This window comes from Phasianus colchicus, chromosome 2, assembly GCF_987193195.1.
Source record: "Phasianus colchicus chromosome 2, bPhaCol1.hap1.1, whole genome shotgun sequence".
Lineage (NCBI taxonomy): Eukaryota > Metazoa > Chordata > Aves > Galliformes > Phasianidae > Phasianus > Phasianus colchicus.
This window is the reverse complement of record NC_143437.1, coordinates 82748382-82770862: the sequence shown is the minus strand read 5'-3', so window position 1 is coordinate 82770862 and position 22481 is coordinate 82748382. Positions and strand designations below refer to the sequence as shown.

General features: G+C 36.0%; 1 protein-coding gene across 9 annotated transcripts in view; it reads left to right on the top strand.

Moving 5' to 3' along the window:
- Positions 1-22481, top strand: part of COL19A1 (collagen type XIX alpha 1 chain) — a 212231-nt gene that overhangs the window by 49707 nt on the left and 140043 nt on the right. For all 9 annotated transcript variants that reach the window (XM_090136199.1, XM_090136198.1, XM_031610879.2 and 6 more), the window contains 6 exons: positions 8111-8234; positions 8609-8884; positions 10536-10616; positions 12270-12395; positions 12912-12974; positions 22380-22433. In XM_090136199.1, the coding sequence (XP_089992325.1) occupies positions 8111-8234; positions 8609-8884; positions 10536-10616; positions 12270-12395; positions 12912-12974; positions 22380-22433 (724 nt within the window). The remainder of the gene's footprint in view (positions 1-8110; positions 8235-8608; positions 8885-10535; positions 10617-12269; positions 12396-12911; positions 12975-22379; positions 22434-22481) is intronic.

Below are 22481 nucleotides of genomic sequence, written 5' to 3'. Positions count from 1 at the left end.
TTCATTGTATTACTCTCAGACCTATCTGATTCTTAAAACATATATCCAAAGTGAATAAGGCAAATGTATTTATAACTGCATTAGAAGTGTTGAAAGTTGCTTTCCACAAGCTGCAAAAGACAAAATGTTGATTTGAATAATCTCAAATCAATTATCAGTCTGCAGAATTCTACTTGGGAAAATGAGAAAAAAATTGTTGCATTTTTTATTTTCATTGCTACATGTTACCACTTCTAAGGCTGTAGCTATTACTACTTCTGGCTGTTTTTCCAGACAAATTAAAATGTTGAAAAATTGACTAAACTTGAAAGCAGACATAGCATGACTTCTTTAAAATTGCTGGAAGATTAGCTTTTGACTCTACTAGAACTAGGAATTCACTGATAGTTCATATAAATAAGATAACAGAATACTGCTGGAAAGGCTAGGGAAAACCTTTTCTGAGTAGGCCTAATAGGTCTTATATTTCTATTTCAAACTTTTTTTTTTTTTTCCTTTTTTAAATGTCCTTCAAAATTTCCTTAATAACAACATGGACTTTCAGCAAAATAAATAAATAAATAAGTCTAAACTACCTGTATTTTAGAAGTGGCAGTTGATCTACCTGTTCAGAAGACAAAAACAGAAGCATGCTAAAGTTTATAAAATTTTACGTAGTTCTCTTCTCTCAATGTTAAAATAACTTGCAGCTTTGCATTCAGTGGTGCGTTTTTCTGAGTAGGTTGTCCTCTGCCTAAGTAATTAATAACTCTTAAGCTGTCTGAATAGTTTCCCTTAAGTTGCATCATATAACATGTCATATGAAAACAACTTGAGGCCTAATGTAACATGAAACTGTATAGCGCATCTTAGTGTGATTTGAGGAAGATGGATGGGAGGGAAATTATTTCTTATTTTGGGTGGCAAACAGCTGTTCTTAACTTTTATTTGTGAAGAATTTATAATAGCCTTTCTAGGCAGAGATTGGTAAATTTTTTTAGGTAGTTATTTCCACTTTTTATTGTACTTGTGAAGTTAGGCAAAAAATGTGAATCAAGAATGTAGTAATTTGATGTAAAAATACAGAGAATAATATGGATTTTTTTTATTGGATTACTTTGCATTTTTCTTCACAACTGATCTCAGCTTGAGTTCCTTTAGTGAACGCAAAAAGGTTAAGACTTCAACATCTCAGAGAACGTGGTGCTACATAAATCATCACCCACGATAGGAAAGTCGTTTAAACTAACTCCTTGAGCTCTGGTCTCCAAATTATTGTAACATTGTCATGTTACAAGTGACATATACCAGGTAATGGTATATGTCAGCTGGAAAAGATATGTCTTGCCATAAACTCTAAACATCTCTCACTTCAATCTCAGGAAATGTAAGTTGGCTCATCTTTCTCTTCCTGGAAGATATTCAGCAGGCTGGAGGTTTCATTGATACTTGTAAATACGGAAGTTTGTCGTATACTGTAGTATATTCTCATTCGATACGGAACAATTAGAGTTCATAAGATTTAAAAATAGATGCTACTTTTCCATTAGTGCTTTTTTAAAAATAAAAACAAAAGGTAAATAAAGGATTGCCTTACTAAATTTGATATGGGTAACTCAATGCTGCTTTACAAAGATAGAACTAAAACTGTTTATAGCACAGTGAATATACAGTTAATTCATTCATAATTACTTCATTTAGTATGGTAGCAGTAGGAGAACCAGATGGTTTCAGAGATTTTCAGAACTTTTGAGGAAACGAATGAACAAGCAAGTGTTTTTGCCAAAAAGCTATCAATACTTGACCATGACAAACATTAGAGGGTATGCACAAAAATGATTGCTAAGTTCATGTAACACACTTTTCTAATAATCTAATAATTTATGGTCTGTGCTGTACTTGCACCACAGTACTTGTTTTTAGGGAAAATTATAGCTAAATTTATTCAATTAAAAAGGGGAGAATACAACAAAAATCTTTGCAACTAAGAATATACAAACTCTTTGATGAAGCGGCACATGGATGATGCTGTGACATCACTGTGTATTTATTACTGCTCTGGATGTATCTATTTGATGCTCCAGCCTATGGAATATCATGATAAACCTGGCTACCTGAATTTGCAACATATCTACATTCTTGTATTATTAGCAATTTTCCTTCTTGTCTTCTTTTGCCTCCTCAGTCTGGCAGCTGGATTGTCTATAATTTACAGTACACCTCAATCCAGCAAGCTAGGGTGGTAGAAATTCAGTTCATGAGTTCAGTTCATGTGCTGTAATTCCTGCAATTGTTTTCAGCAATTTCCACCAAGGGTGTGCTTTGCTTTGAGAACAGAGTGCTCCATTCATCAACTTTCCTATTTTTATTATATACTACTGACAATGCAGACTGAGATAGAAATTAAAACTGCCTAAATTCCACCCAACATATAATTTAGTCAGACTTCAGGCGCCTGAGTCTCAGGGAATGATTCAAAATGTCTGTTCTGAAGCACCACCTATCCCCTGGTGGAACCTAAAATGAATCATTTGAGGACAAAATTTTCCTAGGCATCTGGACATAAGCTCCAGTAAAGCTCAGAAGCACCATGGCTGAAGCAGCCAGGCGTTTAGCTCCCACCTAAATTTCATTCTGGTTTGGAAGTGCATAGAGATGCTTTGGCTATGCCTGTGGTCCCAGAGGTGCCTAAGCCATTGTCTATGCTTAAATCTACATAATGAACTTGGAAGCACTGAATTCAACAGTCCCAGTAGTCACAATCAGCTTCAGTGTAGTAGAGGGGAAGAAGGTCCATTAAGCATTCTTGAAGGTTAAAGTAGTCCAGATCATCCAGGAATAATACCTGATTTGGGTTGTCCTGAGCTGAGAAAGCCCAACAGGAATGGGAAACTTGATTCTCGTCTCAGTGTTAAGGATGTTTCCTGTGAAAGTTTTTCTCTCAAGTTTGATCATGCAGATACTTCAGGCAATTGCATTCCAAAAAAAAAACCTGTAAGCATCCCCTGGATTGATGATCACATTTACTTGTTTGTTTTAACCTGTAAATTCTCTTTTGCCCTCTTCTTCATAGATTATTTTAGATATTTTCTATACTACTCATGTTTCTGCAACGTTGGAGCACATGTTGAATCTTACTTAAGACCTGTTATTTCCCTTACTGCTTTTGGCGTAGGTAATAGGGAGTGTTAACCCCTGTGTTAGTAGGAGTGTTAGTGGTCTCTATATTCGTGCTTTATATCTGTAGACTCTGAGGTGAGTTTTGTTCAGGTTTCTTTCACCCTTATTCTCTCCTTTTTTCTTTTGTTCTTTTCCCTATGCCACATAGAATAGAGTAAGTACTCTGAGGAAATACCTATTCATCTGTGGATATGTGGAACAACTTGATTTTGTCTTTTTCATTAATGTTTAATGCTGCTACTTTATCGTTTTCACCCTGCATGCGATGCCTTATTAGTTTTTCATGGCAATCCTTTTTAAATGTTGACAGATGCAACCAGGTGAAACAGTATATTAAACATTCAAAGACTGAAGTTCAAGTTCAATATTCTGAGATTTTTTTTTTTGCTTTTTTTTTTTGCTTTTCTCATATTTGAGGAAGAGGTTCTATATTGATACTTCTATTCCAGCTTTTTTTCCCTGTTATCAGTTGTCATTTTATATTTATTGTTTAGAACATATATACATTCTGTCTGTATTTCTGAAAAGTCTATAACTGAGCTTTACAGAGTGGAAGATATAACGGGAGGAATACTGAAATTTTTCTGTACTACTTTACTGATCATCTGTACCTATGTAATTTCAAAGCTAGATGCATGATTTTTGTTTTATTACATTCAATTCAAGTCATTCAAGGAAGAAGAACCCAGAGGAAACTGCATATAGTAATAGATAGCATGCTTGTTTTCTGAGTTTTTTACCATTTGCTTTTTTTACGTCATTGCATTCACTGTCTGACTGGAGGGCTGATGTAAAGCACATATTTTAAACATCTTTTAATTCTTTGGTAAGCAAGGCCTGTTTGCATTGTTAAACAATGAAAACAGTAATTGGAGAATAAATATATTTTTTCTATTCAGTTTGGTCTTCAGTATACAGTAGTTCTATGTAAAATGTGTGGTATTTAGCATTATGCTGTGCAGGTAATTGTAAAGCATGGTCTTAGACTGTCCTCTATGCCAAAAGTGGTATTCTGTGTTGTTTGTTTCTGAAGTGTAGTATACCTGTAGTATAGGTTTATTTAACAGTATTGACTTGCTATTTGTTTACATCACTTCTAACCATGATGTAATAATTTCATTTAGTAATCTAAAATTCTTTGCAATATTTCATAGAATCTAAATTGAAAATAGTGCATTGATGACAATGCTGCCATTCAGAAAGATCTAGGCAAACTGGAGAAACAGGCTAGTGGAGACCTCATGAAGTTCAGCAGAAGCAAACACAAAGTCCAGTGCCTGTGAAGGACTCTCCCCATAAGACGTTACATGCTGAATTAATGTTCGCTCAGATAGTGGCCTTATAGAACAAGAGCTCCAGCCTGTGCTGAGTGCCCTTGTGGTGAAAAGGCTAACTACATTTTCAGCTATCCTAGGAAGATAGGATCATAGAATCATTAAGGTTGGGTAAGACCTCTAAGATCATCACATCCAACCATCAATCCATCGTACCACCACGCCTACTGAAACCTAAGTGCAATATCTACACATTTCTTGAACACCTCCAGGGTGGTGACTCCATCCCTTCCCTGGGAAGCCGGTTCCAATGCATTATCAGTCTTTTGGAGAAGAATTTTTTCCTGATATCCAACCTGGACCTTCCCTGGCAGAACTTGAGGGCATTATCTCTTGTCCTTTCACTAGTTACTTGGGAGGTTGACACCTATCTCACCACAACTTCCTTTCAGGTAATTGTAGAGATATATAATGTCTCCCTTGAGTTTCCTCTTCTCTAGATTAAATAATTCCAGTTCCTTCAGCTGCTTCTCTTAACACTTGTGCTTCAGACCCTTCACCAGCTTTGCTGCCCTTCAATGGATATGCTCCAGACCAGGCAGTCTTTCTTGGAATGAGGAGCCCAAAACTGAACACAATACTCAGTGTGTGGCCTCAACATACTGGGTGATGGTAACTTCCCTAGTATTGCTGCCATTGACCTTTCTGGCCACCTGGGCACACTGCTGGCTCGTGTTCAGCCAGCTGTCGACTAACACTTCCAGATTAGGTCTGGTAGGTCAGGGAAAGAGATTGCTGTCGCTTGTGAGACTGCATCAGAAGTTTGGTGTCCAATTTAGTGCTTCCCTGGAGAGGAAAGCAGAGAAGAGCTCACTGGGATAAATCCAGTGGGAGGACCAAGATTTTTGCAGGGCTGGAACCCATGGTATGTGAGGAGAGGCCAGGAAAGCTGGCCTTGTCTGGTCTGGGGAAGAGGAGACTCAGGGATCCTCATTGCTCCCTACATCTATTTAATAGAGGCCAGAAACAGGCTCCCATCAAAGGTTCATAGTAAATGGTCAAGAGGCAATAGGCACAAGATATAGCAAGTGAAATTCCAACTTGATATTGGTTAAAATAAGATAAATTCACTGTGTGTGTGGCTAGACACTAGAACAAGTTTTCCAGAGGATGAGTAAAATAATCTACGTCAATGGAGACTTCCAAAGCTCATCTAGACAGAGGTCATAGTAACTGGAGCAAATTTTCAAGTTGCCCTACTTGGAGCAGGTGACTGGATCCATTGGCCTCCTGAGCTAGTAAATTATTTTGTTAATCTATCTAAGTTTATCCTTGGTCTATTTCTACTTATTTCTTACCTTCTTCAGTTGACCTCACTGAAATTAGCGTAGTGCCACTGGGAATTATTTAAATCTTTTGTAATTTTTTCATTTTTCCCAAAGCAAATTTCTCAATCAGCTCTAATGGTGAATCAACTCCTACTCTTCCTTAATAGTGTTGACCTGATCTGTACCTGAGAACTTTTCTGCTTTCAAATAATCCGATAAAAATTTCACATAGATTACTTTGTATTACTTGCACTCACACGTTTTTTGAGAATATTGTAAAAGAAACTGAATTTTAGAAGATTAATACCATTACTTGTTTAGATAACACTTTAAGTGTCAGGGAGGCTTGCAGTAATAGGAGACAAGGGAAAAGAAGTGTGTTCCATATTTACTAGAATACCTAGCAAGTCCAGAAATTACTTCCGTCTGTTTTGTAGACATGTCATACCAATCATGGTTTCTCCTCCTTTCATTTGATGAAGACTTCTGTTTATTTCCCTCTCGCAGTTGTTTGCCCTTTGCCCATTAATATGAACTCCCACGTGTCTCTTAATAAAGAACTTAACTGGGAATGCTAATTGCTTTTGGAGAGCTAAACAGATGCTTCTACAGCCAGATGTCCTGTGTAGATTACAGCTGTAAACCTGAGCTGCCGTGTCCTCAGCCTGCACAGGATATGGTAAACCATAAGGCCAATTCTACATCCAGATAGTTTACTGAGATGCACTTGTGTTTCAATAACGTTCAATCAAGGTATACTTTTTAAGAAATCATAGATATTTCTCATGTCATAAAGAAGGTATGGAGTAGGATGAAATCTAGATTTAAGTACTGCAAATCCTGTTCACTTCTGCCTTGCCTTTCAACAATGAAACATCTGTAACTGTGCAACAATGCATATGGGTCTGCTGACAATGTGGGAGAGCAGCCAATTTGGTCCTGGGATCAAAACAGGAATCAGGTGATGGAAATATGCCAAAGAAATGTGATTCCAGGATAAAGAACTTTAAGGAGGTGTTAGTCAATAAAGAAGCTCTTTGGGAGGATTTAGAGCAGGCCTCTCTTGACAGAAGGCATTTTTCCTGAGATCATAAGTGAATTGAAATGCACTGCCTTCCAGGAGGACGGTGCAGTTATTGTCTTGTCAGCTGGTGCTTTTTTCTTTCTCCTATAGCACATTACTGTGTGATTATAATCCCATTTGTAGTTTTATTTACTTCAAATGATGAGGAGATGAAAACCAGAGTTGTTGTTTGTTGGTTTTTTGTTTTTTTTTTTCTGAGTGGAGCCCTCAAGTTTCCTCCATTTTGATCCATGGCATACTTTTTGCAGTGTAGTTAGTTGGGTGACACAGAGTGTTGCTGTTCATTGTTCCAAATGTAAAAAAAACCTCAGCATTAACACTTTATGTAGTTTTGTTTCACCTCAGTTTTAGAAAATAAATAATCAGGACAAACAAAAAAACAAGTTAAAAAAAAATTGATGACACCATCTCAATTTGTTTATTTCAGAATTAGTATGTATTTAATAATTACCAATCTGTACAGCTGAGTTATGGAGTAATTTCAACAACATGCTTTTGAAATGTAAACTTTTCCAGAAGTTCACAGAAGTGGTATTCTCCCACATTCTGTGATGTGGGTAGCAAGTCAGACCTGTTTTTGGAGGCATATCTCAAGTAAAAATGGGATGATGAAATTGAGCATCACAAGACATACATTCAGAAAGATATTCCTTATTTTTGCTCCAGTTGTTCTAATATTCAAAACATCCAAGTCATTGACAGTGGAGGTCACAGGATCTAATCTGCTACTCAAAGCAGGACCAACAAGTTGGAATATGTTGTTATGATTATTATGAGCCATCTCCTGCTGAGTTTCACAAGCATCCAAGGATGGAGATTATCCCACAGATCTTTCACAAATTATTCCACAAATTCTTTGGAGAACTTATTCCAGTGTACCAAAAAAATAAAATTTTGTAAAAGTAGTGTTTTAAAGTTTGTTTATGTATGGCACTGATTTTGCAGCAGTTCTTTTTATGACATTCATTTATAGTATCTTAAGGTTTCAAAAAGAAAAACAAGAAGAGAAATTATTGGGTAATTTTTCAGTCATTCTTTTAAATAAATTGAATTGTATTTTTGAGCATGAGGAAGTAGGAGGTGACGTTTCTGAATACTGAAGCCAGTGAAATTCTTTGACTGTGAGTGAGCACGGATTTCACCAGATATTACTTCTGTTCATTCCTCTTAAAGAATATGTATGTGTACATAAGAATAATGAAGATTCTTTTTTTCTTCTTTATTTCCCCTCCCTCCCCCCCCCCTTCTTTTTCTTTCAACTGTAGGCAAGTATTTCCAAATGGGCTACCTGAAGAATACTCTCTAGTTGCTACATTCCGGATACGACGAAATACCAAGAAAGAGCGTTGGTATATATGGCAAGTCTTAAATCGACACGATACTCCCGAGGTTGGAATTGTCTTTGATTTATTTATCCTTTATTTCGTTTTTTTTCCCCACGTAATATGACAAATATAACTTACTAGATGTTTTACCATTGAATTTTGCTATGGTTTCCACAGAATAGACAGACTACTCTGAAATAGTTGATAATTAATTGTAGGAAAGACAAAAAATTAAGGAAATTTATTCTGTTAAGACTGCAAACTAGGGTAGAAGGCATGCTTGATTTATAGCTGATATTTTTACAAAGTTACATAAAAGAAAGCTTCATATTTCCTTCTCAGTCTGTTTGATAGGAGTATTTTTATTATATATAGTTTGTAAATGTGTTTAACTCTCCTAACTTTTAAATGACCATTTCTTCTTCATCTTGCTTTCAGATCTCTGTGCTTCTGGATGGTTCAAAAAAGGTTGTGGAGTATATGACCAAATCTGCTCAGGGGAATATACTACATTACACTTTTAAGAGTCGAGAAATTTATCCATTGTTCGATCGGCAGTGGCATAAACTTGGTATTAGCGTGCAGTCGGGGATCATTTCCCTCTATTTGGATTGTAATTTAATTGAGAGAAAGCAGACTGATGAAAAATTCACCATTGACTTTCAGGGAAGGACTCTGATTGCTTCTCGTGCTGCAGATGATAAGCCTGTGGATGTGAGTAGTATGAAAGAAAAACTCAAAAATTCAAGTCATGTTTTATCCATACTTTTACTGAAACAATTGTGAAGAATTATGCAGGGGACTGGGAGGGAGGGGTGGAAGGATTCAAAACAGGTTATTAATTTTCAGTGGGAATTCTTAATTTACAGTCCTTAGGTCTTTTTTTCTAAATAATATTTAGTGCTGTAGTATCTGCTAAGACAAACTTTCTGAGGAAGTGGATGAAGGTGCATTTCCTGCAGCCTTTGCTACAAGTAACTGACTGCAGATGCAGCTGGCAGTTGTGAAGTAGTCCCTCTTCTCCACCCCTTCCTATCAAAAGACAGTGGACAAGATCTGCAGAATGAAATGCAAGTGCAAGGGAAGTAAGCTCTTACAGGGTATTCCTGAAGAAAGCAAGCTGTTGCCTCATCTGCAGATAAATGGGGCAATGTGGAATTACTCAAGACAGTCCCTTAATATTATGGGCTTTGTTCCGTTCCATACGTATTCTCCTGTTTCCTTGAATAGAGAGATCAGAGCAAGTGATTGGAAAGTTCCAGGAAATGACAGTTTGATTGAAGTATACTGACATTCCATTACCGAGATTCAAGCATTTGGCTTGAAGTTTATAGTGGCCATTTGAATGCTTCAGTTATATTACGTACATTATACAGTTTGAGATGGAAACATTACATTGCAGCTACAAGCTAGCACTGTAAGAGGAATCAGTTCTGTGAGGTGCTGACAACTTTGAGCTGGACTCATCCGAGCTCAGGCCAAGCTCATACTACTATTTATTTTGTAAAATTGAGTTCAAATTTTTCCAAATATATGTACCATCCCCTTATTTCCAAGTAGCATGGAGGAAAAGAAACAAATGCTTTTTAGCTTGTCTTATTTAATGGCAGAAGCTGGATAATCCCAAGTAAAAGTTGGAAGTAGAGTTTTACACGCTTGCAGGAAAAACACTGTGGGTGTAAAGCTGATGAAGACAGCAAAGCAAATCCTGCACTGATAGTCATTCTTCTCAATGCCAAGTGCAAGTGACAAAATAAGAGAATTGCAGGAGGTGTATTGTAGCAAAACAAATCTCTGACATTAGGCTTTTCCAAGACTTTCCTATGAATAAGTTGGTTCAGTCTCTAATATTTACAGACTTGTGTAAAAGCTGGACAGTGCAAGATTAAGCAGTTAAAATTAGACACTATTCATCCACGGTGAATTTGTAAAATAGAAATCTTACGCTCAGAATCTTTTCTCTTAGGATGGTTTAGTGGCAAGGTCTAGGTGGCCTGTCCAAAGTGATGGGAGTTACATATTACATAGAACTTGTCAAACCTTTGCATTACACTCCTGAAAAGAACATTTGCAGAGAAGATCCACTGGGCTAAAATGCCCATGTAGTCATAGTGAGAGAAGCACAATGGGCTGCAATTTACATGAAGAAAAATGGAATCTAAAGTTTGCTTCAGTTGAAAGTAAGAGTTTGTGTAGTTTGTTCCTTAAGTGAGGAATTAAGCATTTGTTGTGGGATTTTTCAGTTTCTCCAGTATTTCAGAAATATGCAGTTTCAGAGAATGTTTCTTGTGCAAAAATTTGGAAATACATGCCATAACACATTTTTTATTTGTATATTAATGTATTCTCTTCTATTTATTAATAGATTGAACTTTACCGCATAACAGTTTATTGTAATCCAAAAGTTGCAACAGAAGATAACTGTTGTGAAATATCTGCAGACCTGGTAAGTTATTTGTTAAACTAAAAATGGTATTATGAAAGAAAATCTTTAATTTTCTCTTACTAAAGTGTTATAAAGAAATTTCAGTGGAAGTGTCCAATTCAAGTGTTCAACCTCTGAAAATGAATGTATCTGGACTCATGGTGCATTATTTCTTGTCACTGAAACAAATGGCTTAGTGGTACTTCAGTAAAAGGCACTAGGTGCTGCTAGTGCTTTTTAAATGCCTATCTTAACATTGATTAGTATTTAATTAGTAATTGAGGAAGTCTCAGAGAGCAGGAAACCAATTCACTGCCATCACCTTCACGTAATTTAGGCTACTTTAATAACTATTGTATCTGCTTTAGCATTATAACTGGTAAACAAAGAAACCCCATGAAAAACTCCACATGGAAGAGAAGAAAAATAGGATGGTGTTAAGGGCATATCCCTTATTTCAATTTAATAACATGGGAAAATGGATGTTTGGGGATTGGCAAAAACTTCATTACAGTACATAATGGAAGATGTTCATTTAGTCTACAGAAATGGTGGTAGTTATGTATGTGATTGTTTTGCTAAATTAAGCCTGTTTGGAGCGGGGCTGGGGGGGAAGAAAAGCAAATCCCTCAGGAAAAAAAAAAAAAAAAACAAAAAAAAACACCGAACAGGTTAAGAGATTGGTTTGTTAGTTATGAACAGTCTCTCAGAAAAGGCTTCTCTGAGACCATGTGCACTATGATCTTCACTCATTGAGAATAATTTGTGGGAACTGACAACTGATTGGTGATCAGAAGCATAAAAGAGACTGAATCTAAATTATCAAAGGAAATCTCAATTTTAAGTAATAACTTCTTGTTCAAATATGCTTCAAAATATATTCCTGTTCATAGCACAGGCTTTCTTTTGAATTTATAGGCTCATGGCTAATTGAAAAGAATGAATTTTTTCTGTACGTGGAAAAAAATATTTGCTGTTATGAAACAAACAGAAAAGAAAAAATAATCCTTAACTATAACATGAACACAAAAAGATCAAGGATATGCTTTATTGATAGCATCCTAAATGTTCCTTCAGCTATGAAGATAACAGCACTTTGTTTCAATTGCATGTCTTATATTGAAGGTATAAAAATAATGGAGTACTTGTTAATGACTTTCATATTGAATTCAGCATCACATTTTTTTTTTATTCTTTTTCATTATCTCCCTTACCAATCATAAGAGCTAAATTTTCAGTAATGTAGGGAAAAGGAATTATTCCTTAATCACAAATTTCTACATTAAGAAGTAAGTCATGTCAGAATTTCTTTGACAAGAAGGCTCACAGGAGACTTAATATGTCTTAATGAAAGCCTCTGAATATTTTTTTTCCCCCTCATCTTTTGCTTTCACTTTTTATAGTTCCTGGAAGTTTTCTTCCGATGTTTGGCTCTTTAGGAAGAAAGAAACAGAAAAAGTTCTGTTTTGACCAGTACTGTTTTCGGTACTGAAGGATCATAATGTCTAGACTTCATTTTGCTACAGCTTTTTCCTTTGTTTGGCAGTTGTGGCTTTTCTGTAGCATGGTATGTGCAGTAATATTAAAACAAAGTAAGTTAAAATAGCATTTGGCTGGTATTTATCTATTAACAAAAGTGGACCAAAAATCAGACAAATCTTGTTTTTATTTTAGTGCCCACATGAGGACAGATTACTTGCTACTACTTCATCACCAGTGTCTGTTCATGCCAGCAAAATATACACTCTTCCAGGAACACAGCAAGAATCAAGAGACAGATGCCACTGCTTTCCAACTAAAGTATGACGTTCTCCCATTGCTTTTTAATTCATCATTCTACTTAACTCAGCTAGGTATTTAAAATAATAATAATAATAAAAAAATAGAAAGCACTTGAGTTTCCTTCTGTAGTTATGAAAAAATGTTACAATCTTAGACTACTATAATGCACGTGTGTTTGTATTTTACAGTTAAGAAACAGTACATTTTAATTTAATTTTTAAATTACAGTTTCAGGGGGCTGTAAGATTTTGTAGAATGAACACAAAAAGCAAGGATCAATGAGAATTACAAGTAAAAATGAGAATTACTACTAATGTATTAGAGTAAATATAGTGTAAACATTTTTACTTCAGAATAGATTGCTTTCTACATACTGCTCGTTTTAAATCCTCTTGAATGTGGTGCTATATTTATTCCAGCCCATTTGTTTTATTAGGCTTTTGTAATTAAGACCAATATTCAAACCAATTACGTATTTTGGATATGCTTCTTTGTTGATTATTTTTGTCCTGTCTTGTTTTCTTCTAAAATCAGGGCGAAGCAGGATTACCAGGAGTTCCTGGTTTGCCAGGCCAGAAAGGGCATAAAGGTGAAAAGGTAAATAATGATTGGACAGAAACTTTCCAGATTTAGTTATTCCTGAAAGGTATCTATTTTTATAGAGGTTAAATCCTTCATCAGTTGGTGCCTCATTCTGAGTGTGTCCTCTCTGCCACATAGCCCAGATCTGTTCCACGCTGAGGTCCATTACCACTCAAGAACTCCATGGAACACATGGGCCATGAAACAAGCACAGATAAAACACTGATAGTATATTTTCCTCCTCTTATTCAAACACAGAGAAGTCATGTATGTTGTTCACAACAAGGATTTCCCTATGATATGTATATATTTGTATAGCATTGTCGATGGCCAGAGTCCTATCCAGTGGACTAATTAATTCAGTGGTCAGTAGGAGGCTGAGAATTCACTAATATGACCTCAGCACTGTATGTTCTTTGACATCACTCTTAATTACTGAAACTTTCTTAATTGTAAAAAGAGAGGAAGCTGACACTGGCAAACTCTCTTCCTTGTTTTTGCGCTGTAGTGCTTATTGTGAGATTCCTGTGCTATTTAGCTTGAGGGTGTCCTAGTAATGAAAGTCAGTCTATCATATAGTTTTCCCTTTATACTCTGTTGCCTAAAATTGTCTGAAATGTTTTGGATGGGAAATGTCTGGAAATGTGTTTTTATTGCACTAACAGAAGTGCCAACTTGAATAAACTGCTGCAAGTCAGCAAGAAGTACAAGCAATACCACAAGACTGTTAATCTAGCTGTTAGGATGGAGTTGTCCTATCCACCATCCTGCGTTACAGCATGCTGTTTAATATTTGATCTGAAATGACTTGTGAAGACATTCAGCACTGTTTCTAAGACTGCAGTACTTGGCTGAAGCTGGTCCAGTTCATAAAGGGCTTATCTGCACAGCAGTAAATGCGGAGTAAATGCCTTGATGTCTTCCCTTCACAACTCCTTCACTCCCCTCCATGTTTCAATTTTGATACTACTTGTACATCTGAAGAAAGTTCAAATATGTTTCTGTAGTCTAGCTGAGCCTAGAAGGATTGTTGATAGCCTCCACACTTAAGCACAGGTTTTTGCTGATCCTAGGTCTGTATATATAGCACAATTATGTTAAAGCTAGCCAGTGTGGGTTACCAAACCACACTGCATTGATCTGAAAAGCAATGAAACCCTTTAACTTCTGTGCATCCATCACTGATAGCAAAGTGCATTAGACCATGTCTGACGTGGTTGGTAAGTACAAAGTACAAATTATTTATAAACTGATATAAAACTGAAAACTGTTAAGTATGAGATTAATGAAAAATATACCTTTCAAGATTTAAACAAATAGATGTGGGGTTGGTTTTTGTTTTGGTTTGGTTTTTTTTTGCTTCTACGTTTGTGCAAGTTTTCAGTAACACTCTTGATGGTGGCATCAATAATTAGAGATGGACAGGCAGTACTATAGTCTTTTCCAGATATTCAAGAGGCATTATTATGTACAGGAGAGTAACAGGTTGTGCTTAGATGTTTTGTAATGTGTTTCACGTGAAATAGGAGCTTACTGAGGATTTTGATGGCCAGACAAATTGGAAAGTGAAAGGGATTTCTGTAAGTTTACTGGTAGTTCTTCAGACTTTGCTTTTCACTTTCTTCTTTTTTGCTTCTAGATCATATTATTATCATCCAATCAACTATATTTAAATGTTCTTACTTGGATGCTGTTATGACAAGGATAAGTTACTGTTTTATTGATGGGATCTCTCAATCAGACTCACGTTTCTTGCTCTTTTATTTTATCTCGTTCCAATTCCCCACCCACCATAAGTAAAAGTATGACTAAATTTACGTGTCTTTTTTCTATGATGGGATTTGTAAGCAAGTTTCTACAGACTCAAAATGGTGTTAGGCTGCATTTGAGCCCCACCTCAAATTGCTTTTCATTCTATCATAATTGTTCCTTCAGATCAGACTCTATTTTGCCTGTTCGGGAGTATTTAGGTTATCACTAGGACAAAGCATGATATCTGTCAAGCCACGTTTAGGCATTTTGAGTTTATTATCCTACATTCCCATACACTATACAAATTTCATCTTAATACTTTTGAACAGATCAGAGACAAAGAATAATGCATGTTTATTCACTAGAATAGGCATTTATGCAAATTCTTATGCGCCTCTAGCATAAGTTACAAGCTATTTATAGCAGCATCACTGATCAAAATTATTCCACTTGTTTAAAAGACTGTCCTATTTGAATCTCACCTTTCATTATGGCTTTATTCAGGCTTATCTGTTGGTTGACAACACTGCCTACAATGGAGGAGCTGGAACTAGACGGTCTTTAAGGTCCTTTTCAACCCAAGACATTTCATGATTCTATGACTCTATGAATCATTGGTAAATCATGAGGACAGCTCTTAACTGTACAGATGTTGCCATTGGCTTTGAAAAAGTGCTTCTGAGGCGGAGAAACTGCTCTATTTAAAGTCTGTCTGCTGAAAGATCAGACTGTTTGCTACCACACCACTTATTTCATATTTAAAACAAACAAACAGAAAACTTCTAAGGAAGTAGAGCAATTCCTTTCCCTTTTATCTCCTGTGCAACCTTGAATTTAGCAATGTTTGCTCCACAGGGCTTCACTTACCTGGAAATCTGTATCTCCCAGCTATCAGCAGCAGGGTACAACCTCCTGATCTGTGATGTCTGGATAATTGAGACTTAGAAAGCCACAAGGACCAACTTTGCTGTTTATTTGTGCAAGCCCTTAAAACACGTATTTCAGCTTTTTCCTTCAGGTAAAACTGGAAGGCAACACTTGTCAAATGTACAACTTAGGTTATCCTTGAACAGTATTCTCTATTACTCTCACAGGCTTAATTCTCAGCACAGTGTACTTCACAAGTTTGAAGTGCTTAAAAGTCAGATGGAACTATCCTGTGATTTAATATGTTGAGATATATGTTTTGTAGAGGTAGGCTTCCACTGCTGCTGAGTCATGGTGTATAGCTACTTAAAAATATATTCATTGCTAGTGAAAGTCACTTAATCATGATGTCAAGGTTCTGTTCTACCCTCCATACGGAGAAAATCTTCAGAAAGGTGGAACATGGACGGTAGTAATTGAAATAATTATACAGAATATACAGACCATTTTTCTCTTTTGAGGAGGCTGTGGAATTAATTGTATATTAAGTAATCTTTGCTTCCACCCCCTGAAGATTTTAAATAGAAACCCAAAGAGAATTAAAATGTTGATTATAATAATAACCCATTCCAAGCTGTGTTAATAGGTCATTGGTTAATGCTGTAAGTACAGTAGGGAGCAAAAAATCAAAGCAGAGTGCTTTCAAACACTAAAGTGCCTATTGATGCACACATATTGCTGTTGAAGTGTGGTTCATTAATTTGTATTTTAATTAAAGAAAAAGATGTTTAAAATGCTATTTTGGGCTTGATAGAAATAGATTTATGCAATAAATTTATGCATATGAAAATACTTGTAACAGAATGATTAGAAAAAAAGAACTTTTGGAGAACAAATAAGGCATCTTACTGCTCTTTCTGCCTCTTTTCTTCACTAGTTTTCCTTTCTTCAGTCTCTGTCACTCCTCATAATCCAGGTTCATCGATTTCCATCTAAGGCATATCTGTTGCATTACAGTCTTCAGTATAGTTCATTTCTGATCTGATTTTCATTGCAGAGGTTATTGATAGACTCAGGGAGCTTGAGGCTGAAATGCATGAAAAAGAAAAATTTCTTGGGCAAAATATAACTGGCTGTCAGTGATAACAAAGCGAATTTTCTAAAGTCAGAGTACTTATTAAATTTTAATCTTTTAATGGGCAGAAGAAAATACTTCACATCCACAGAGAATAGAATCTTTTGGCAGTTCCAGTTAATGTTTTAACTGTCTAATAGTCCAAATTATCTAACAGATACGAAAATTTTCTTAGAAAAAGTCTTAAATATTCACCTCTTATCTTTGTTATTGTGTACATTATTCTAGTATTCACCTGATTAGGATTAAGGATGGCAGTTCAAGACCTTCTCAAGAAATGTGGAGAAGTGGTAATGAGTACTCAACACTTTGAGGTGCTCAGGAAGTTGAGGGCTGTAATCTCCCTCCCCGGAGCTGAAGTTAACACAGAATAGCAGCAATCGGTGGGCCCCGTTGCAGGGGATAACCAGCAAAATAGGGCTTAAGCCTCACTGCCAGGTCAGCACACAATCAGGAATTTCTGTGAGGAATCTAGCTTCTACATCAATGCCAGGGAAACACTAGAGTGATGCCACAGAAATAGAACATTCCCAGTTCATTCACAGAATTATTGAGGTTAGAAGGGACCTTTAGACATCACCTGGTTCAATATCTCTGCTCAAGCTACTCTTAGGGATTAATTTTCTTTCTCATCTTTGTCAGCATCTCTGAATTTGAGCTGATTCTACACATCAACAAAAAGTTCCTAAGTTGGCACTTTCCAAGTCCAATATTTCTATAACAATTTATAATCGTTTTATCTGTCTGTGCAACTACATTTTAATACTTTCTACTTTATGTAATTTCTTACAGGGACTACCTCTGATTTTAATTACACAGGTAACAGATGTAGTATAAAGGTTCCATTCTTTATGTTACACCCTTTGCATTTCTCTATATCATTTTTGGAAGTAACTGTCTACAGTACACTGTCTACTGGTAGCAACTCTCTTGGATCTGCTGATATTTCTTTCTTGATAATGATATATATTTTCTTATCTGGATGTTTCTGATGCTACTGGCATGTATTCTTTATACAGAGATGAAATCCAGGAAAGCTAATTTTCCTTATGAAGTCTTATAAAACTTTGGATAAGGAGTCTTTTGAGAACTGATATGGGCTCTTCATTTAATCTGAACTAACATGTCCTTTTTGTTGACAAGAGCAGTACTGTAGCATTATGTGCTCTAGGCCATGTTTGTGTCATTCTTTCTATTTATTAAATGCAATTGCTTTTATTTGAGTAATGAAATCACAACCTGGTTAGATCAGAACACTGCTGAGAATATTTTCCTCCTTTCAGAGTTTCTTGTAGACTTTCTTTTCTAGATTCAGTATCAGAGTGTCATGTTAATTCCACTCCATGTCACAGTGTAAATGTATTTGAAATTATTTGATCTCTTAAATTACAAATTTGTTTAAATAAAATGCTGTCTTAAGGCTTTTGGGTTTTTATGTGGGAAAGGGAAAGGACTGTAATTTGTTAATTATCCCTGTAATTCTCTCTGTAGCTCCGCTTGTTTTTTTTTGTTTGTTTGTTTTTTGCTATCTTTGCTGTACAAAACTCTACAATAGTAATATGTGATAAATATATTTTATATATATATATAAAACAGATATATGATTTCTGTTTGATGCTAGCATATGATTTTGAGTTCTACAATGGGAACACTGAATAATGGCTGAATGCCAGAAAGATGTAAAGGTCAAGTGCTTTTGAAACTCTGAATCATCAATCTAATAACATAATGACAATTTTAGTACTGCAGATGGCTTCAGATGCGCTGAATTAGTTCTACTTCAGATAGACAGCTGACTGGTATCATTGGAAAGAGACTGCAATCTCTTTTTAAGAATTTGGCTTGGCTTTGCTTTCTGGAAGGCTAACAGAAACATTTGTGTGTGTGTTGGGCTGAGGCTGCTGAATTTCCACTGTCTGCTGGAGTTCACCAAAATAAACCCTGTCAAAAGTATAATAGCCAACCTATTGTTTGTAAAATGTTACGTTCTGGAAAATGTGCTATGGCTTAAATATTTTATTCACTAAGTAACTTTGTGCTCTGCTGAAAAGAATTTTCAATGCTACTCTTAGCAGAAATTCTTAACAGTAGGCTTACAGCTCACTGTACTAGCTTTGAATTATTATGCACAGATTACTTCATAATCTATAATACCAGCATTACACTATTAGTTTGCATGGCTACCAGCCTGTATTTCTGTTAATTTTGGTAGTTCTAAGCAAATGTAAATTTTTGTTCTTTCTTAATAGTTTAATTACATAAACTTATAAAGCTTAATTGCAGTGTGTTGGTATGCCCTTGCTAAACCATAAAAAGAGATTTATTTAGGGATAGATGTAGGCGTGGTAGTCTGGGACCCTGTTTTTAATTCTTATTTCTATATCTTTGGGATATCTTATATGAGAAAGAGAAGATGATGCATGTTCACATATAAAGGACTTCAATATCTGCAGAAGCAAAATAAAAGTCTATTATGTAAAAATAGGCTAAAAGCTCTTAGAAATGCACTTGCCCTTTTTTTTATTCTGTCAGTCTGCTGTGTGAACTCTTTTGTTGGCAATACAACATGCAGTATGTGATCTTTAAACTCATTGAACAAAAGAATGAAAAACCAGAGTGTGATTATTAAAATCATGGTTATAAGACAGAGGCATATCTTAATAATCTAATTTGCTATGGAAAATAATTGTCTTCAAGGCAAGGAATCCATTTGAACTTAATGAAACAGAAATGTAAACATAGCATGGTTAACTATACAGCTAAAGTCTTCCAGTCATGTACCAGGCTGTGTAATTTTTGCCTACACATATATAAAAATAAACCACTGAATGTTCTGATTTCTTAAAATACTTGCAAGTGGCTTAAGGGAACAGAGCGTGAATAGATAAGGCAGTCACTCTGTGGTGATAAGCCAAGCTAACTAAGGACCAGTCCTGCTCCTAGCAGTCCTAACATACACATTCAACACCTTGTTCTACTTTTGAGACAGAATAATTTAGCATGCCTATATTAAGGACCACACGAATATTTGAAAAAAAAATAGGATGTGAAAAATGGCTCGTATACTCCTCCATAACATGACTCTAACACGACTCTTTCTGATCAGTGTCTTCAAATCAGAAAGTGGAGTGGTGCTCTTCACCAGGTTCAGCTCATGTTAGGCGATCTCTGGGCTGCTATTATAAACAGAGGAGTTTTCAGTTGGGCTGTGCAGATGTAATTGCTTTATGGTGGTTTCTGTGAATAGATTTTAGAAATTTAAAATGGAAGACAAGGAATATAGAGAAATGTTATGGGTAGTTGAGAAGTAACGACAATAGTTGTTCAGTGGTTCTAGGGTCCCAACACAAGAAGGACATGGAACTGTTGAGCAAATCCAGAGGAGGGCCATAAAGATGATGAAGGGCTGGAACACTTCCCCTGCGAGGACAGTCTGAGACAGCTGGGACTCTGCAGCCTGGAGAGGAAAATGTTCTGGGGGGCCTTATAGTGACCTTCCAGTAACTGAAGGGGGTTTACAGGAAAGCTGGGGAGGAAATTTTTATAAGGACAGGTATCAACAGAATGAGAACAAGAGGAAATGGTTTTAAAATGGAAGAGGGTAGATTTTGACTAGATATCAGGAAGAAATTCTTTACTGTGAGGGTGGTGAGACACTGCAACAAGTTGCCTAGAGAGGTTGTGATTGCCCCCTCTCTGAAAGCATTCAAGGCAAGAGCTTTGCGTAGAGCATGAGTGAGAGCTCAGCTCTTCAGAATATGCTTTGCTGAGTCAGCAGCTGCTGATGGTAGCCTGAAGGGAATGGTGAGGAAAACATGTACTATAAATCCTCCTTTTAACATGAAGTAAGTGGTTAATAATGGCTGGTCTGGGATGCACCAAACGCTGTTGCTGCGTGCTTTAGGGTTTTCTTGCCAATCTTGGTATTCCTTTCTTAACTTCAGAAAGGTTAAAATTCATCATTTTGTAGAAGTAGTACTGCATTTACACTGAAAAGATGAATGTACTTACAGTATTCTCTCTTTGAGGTTTTCAGGTTTTTGTTTTTAGTGGTTCTTTTTTTGTGTGTCTACACAGTGGTGTTTTCTTTAATCTTTACAACAGTGGTTATTCTGACAGTGAGTTCTAAGATACCTAGCTGATGTAATTATATCATGCCTACATTAACTAAAGTCACTTTAAACCTAATGGAGAGACATAGGTTGTCAGGTAAGAAACAGTTGGGCACTTTACACAGCATTGGTCTCACAAAAAAATTTGGTCATCTGCTCTCCGTGCTGTCAGAAAAGAGACCAGGCTGCTAGGGTGTGATTCACTTGTGAATTCTGGGATAACTGTGCATCCCATAACAATGAAAGCACTCGCACAGGTTGAACATACCAATAGGCTTCAAAAGTCACAGGACGTCTGCTGTGGTCCAAAGCCTTTCTGTTGGACTGCTGAATTAAGAATCCCCTGTATGTGTATCCCATTTGTAAAGACAATGATAAAGTGATGTTTGTTGCTGTGGGGTGTGTTTATTGATAAAGCTTATGAACTTATCCTAATTCAAGTAAGTTTCTGCTCTTGCTGAATATCATCAGAATTACAAGTTCCTAGGATCTCACTTTTTAAAAAATTTCTACATTTTGTCAGTTTAGAGGTTATGGGACTTCATTCCTCAGCAGGAACTTCTAGGTTTATCAGTTTTGAATTTGAGCACCCCACTTATTTCTGTACCCTTTTATAAGAAGCAATTATTTGTGTAATTATGGCTTGTCCTTCTTCATGCACTCCTTTAACTCAAAGAAAAAATTAATAAAATTAAAAAATAAATTGTTTTCAAATCAGTGACATTCTTTTCATGAAGAGTTGGTTTACTGCAAAAAAAAAGACTGTAGTGTTTTCTGTTCACTGGAGAATTTTCATTTCTTGGAACAAGTAAACAAAGCTTAATTTTTTTTTCATTTTTTTTATTTTATTTATTTTTTTTTTTAGAATGAAAAACTATAGGGTTTCATTGCTCTATCATCCTCTATTTTCCACCTGACTTGGATTTTAAACTTTGTAGCCCTTATTCTTGACATTCTTGAGCAAAATTTATTTGTTCGCTGTTTTCTTCGATCATTTTTAAGATTAATTGTCCAATCTGCAGCTGCTGGAACCTTCTGTATTTCTCCTGATCAGTCAGGAGAGTCTCTTAAAACTAACATTTTCTGGATTGCTTACAGTTTGGGTTTTGGTTTTTTGAGGAGGTGACAGGGAAGGAGAAGGTAACTGAGTTCAAAATGTCTTTTAAAAATATTGTGTGCACAAGACTTTTAGATCAAAGTAACTCCCTATTTCCATGTACTTTCTCAGAGTTGAATGCACTCATTCTAGTGAATTTGCACCTACCTTGCCTAAGTCTACTGTCACTATGAATTCCCTTGAAATCAGCAGTTAGTTTTTTTTTCCTAGAAACATACACTTGCAAGTATTTGTCTTAATTGACAGTGTAAGTATTATAAAATGTACTTATTTTTTCTGACTTTAGTGTTACATGTATGGCATCTTCCTCTGCAGTCACTGTATTACTAAGTATGACATAACATGTCTGCAGTGGAAGGAGGTATTTTTCTGTTGAATAAGATATGACCTAAGTCAGTGATCTTTAAAACTTCTAACTGAATAATTTTATTTTGTAGGGTGAGATGGGTGCAAAAGGACAGGATGGTGCTGCTGGTCTTCCTGGTGAAAAGGTATGTCTTCGTGTGTAAAAGTACAATTTGACTCACCGGAAAGTGTTC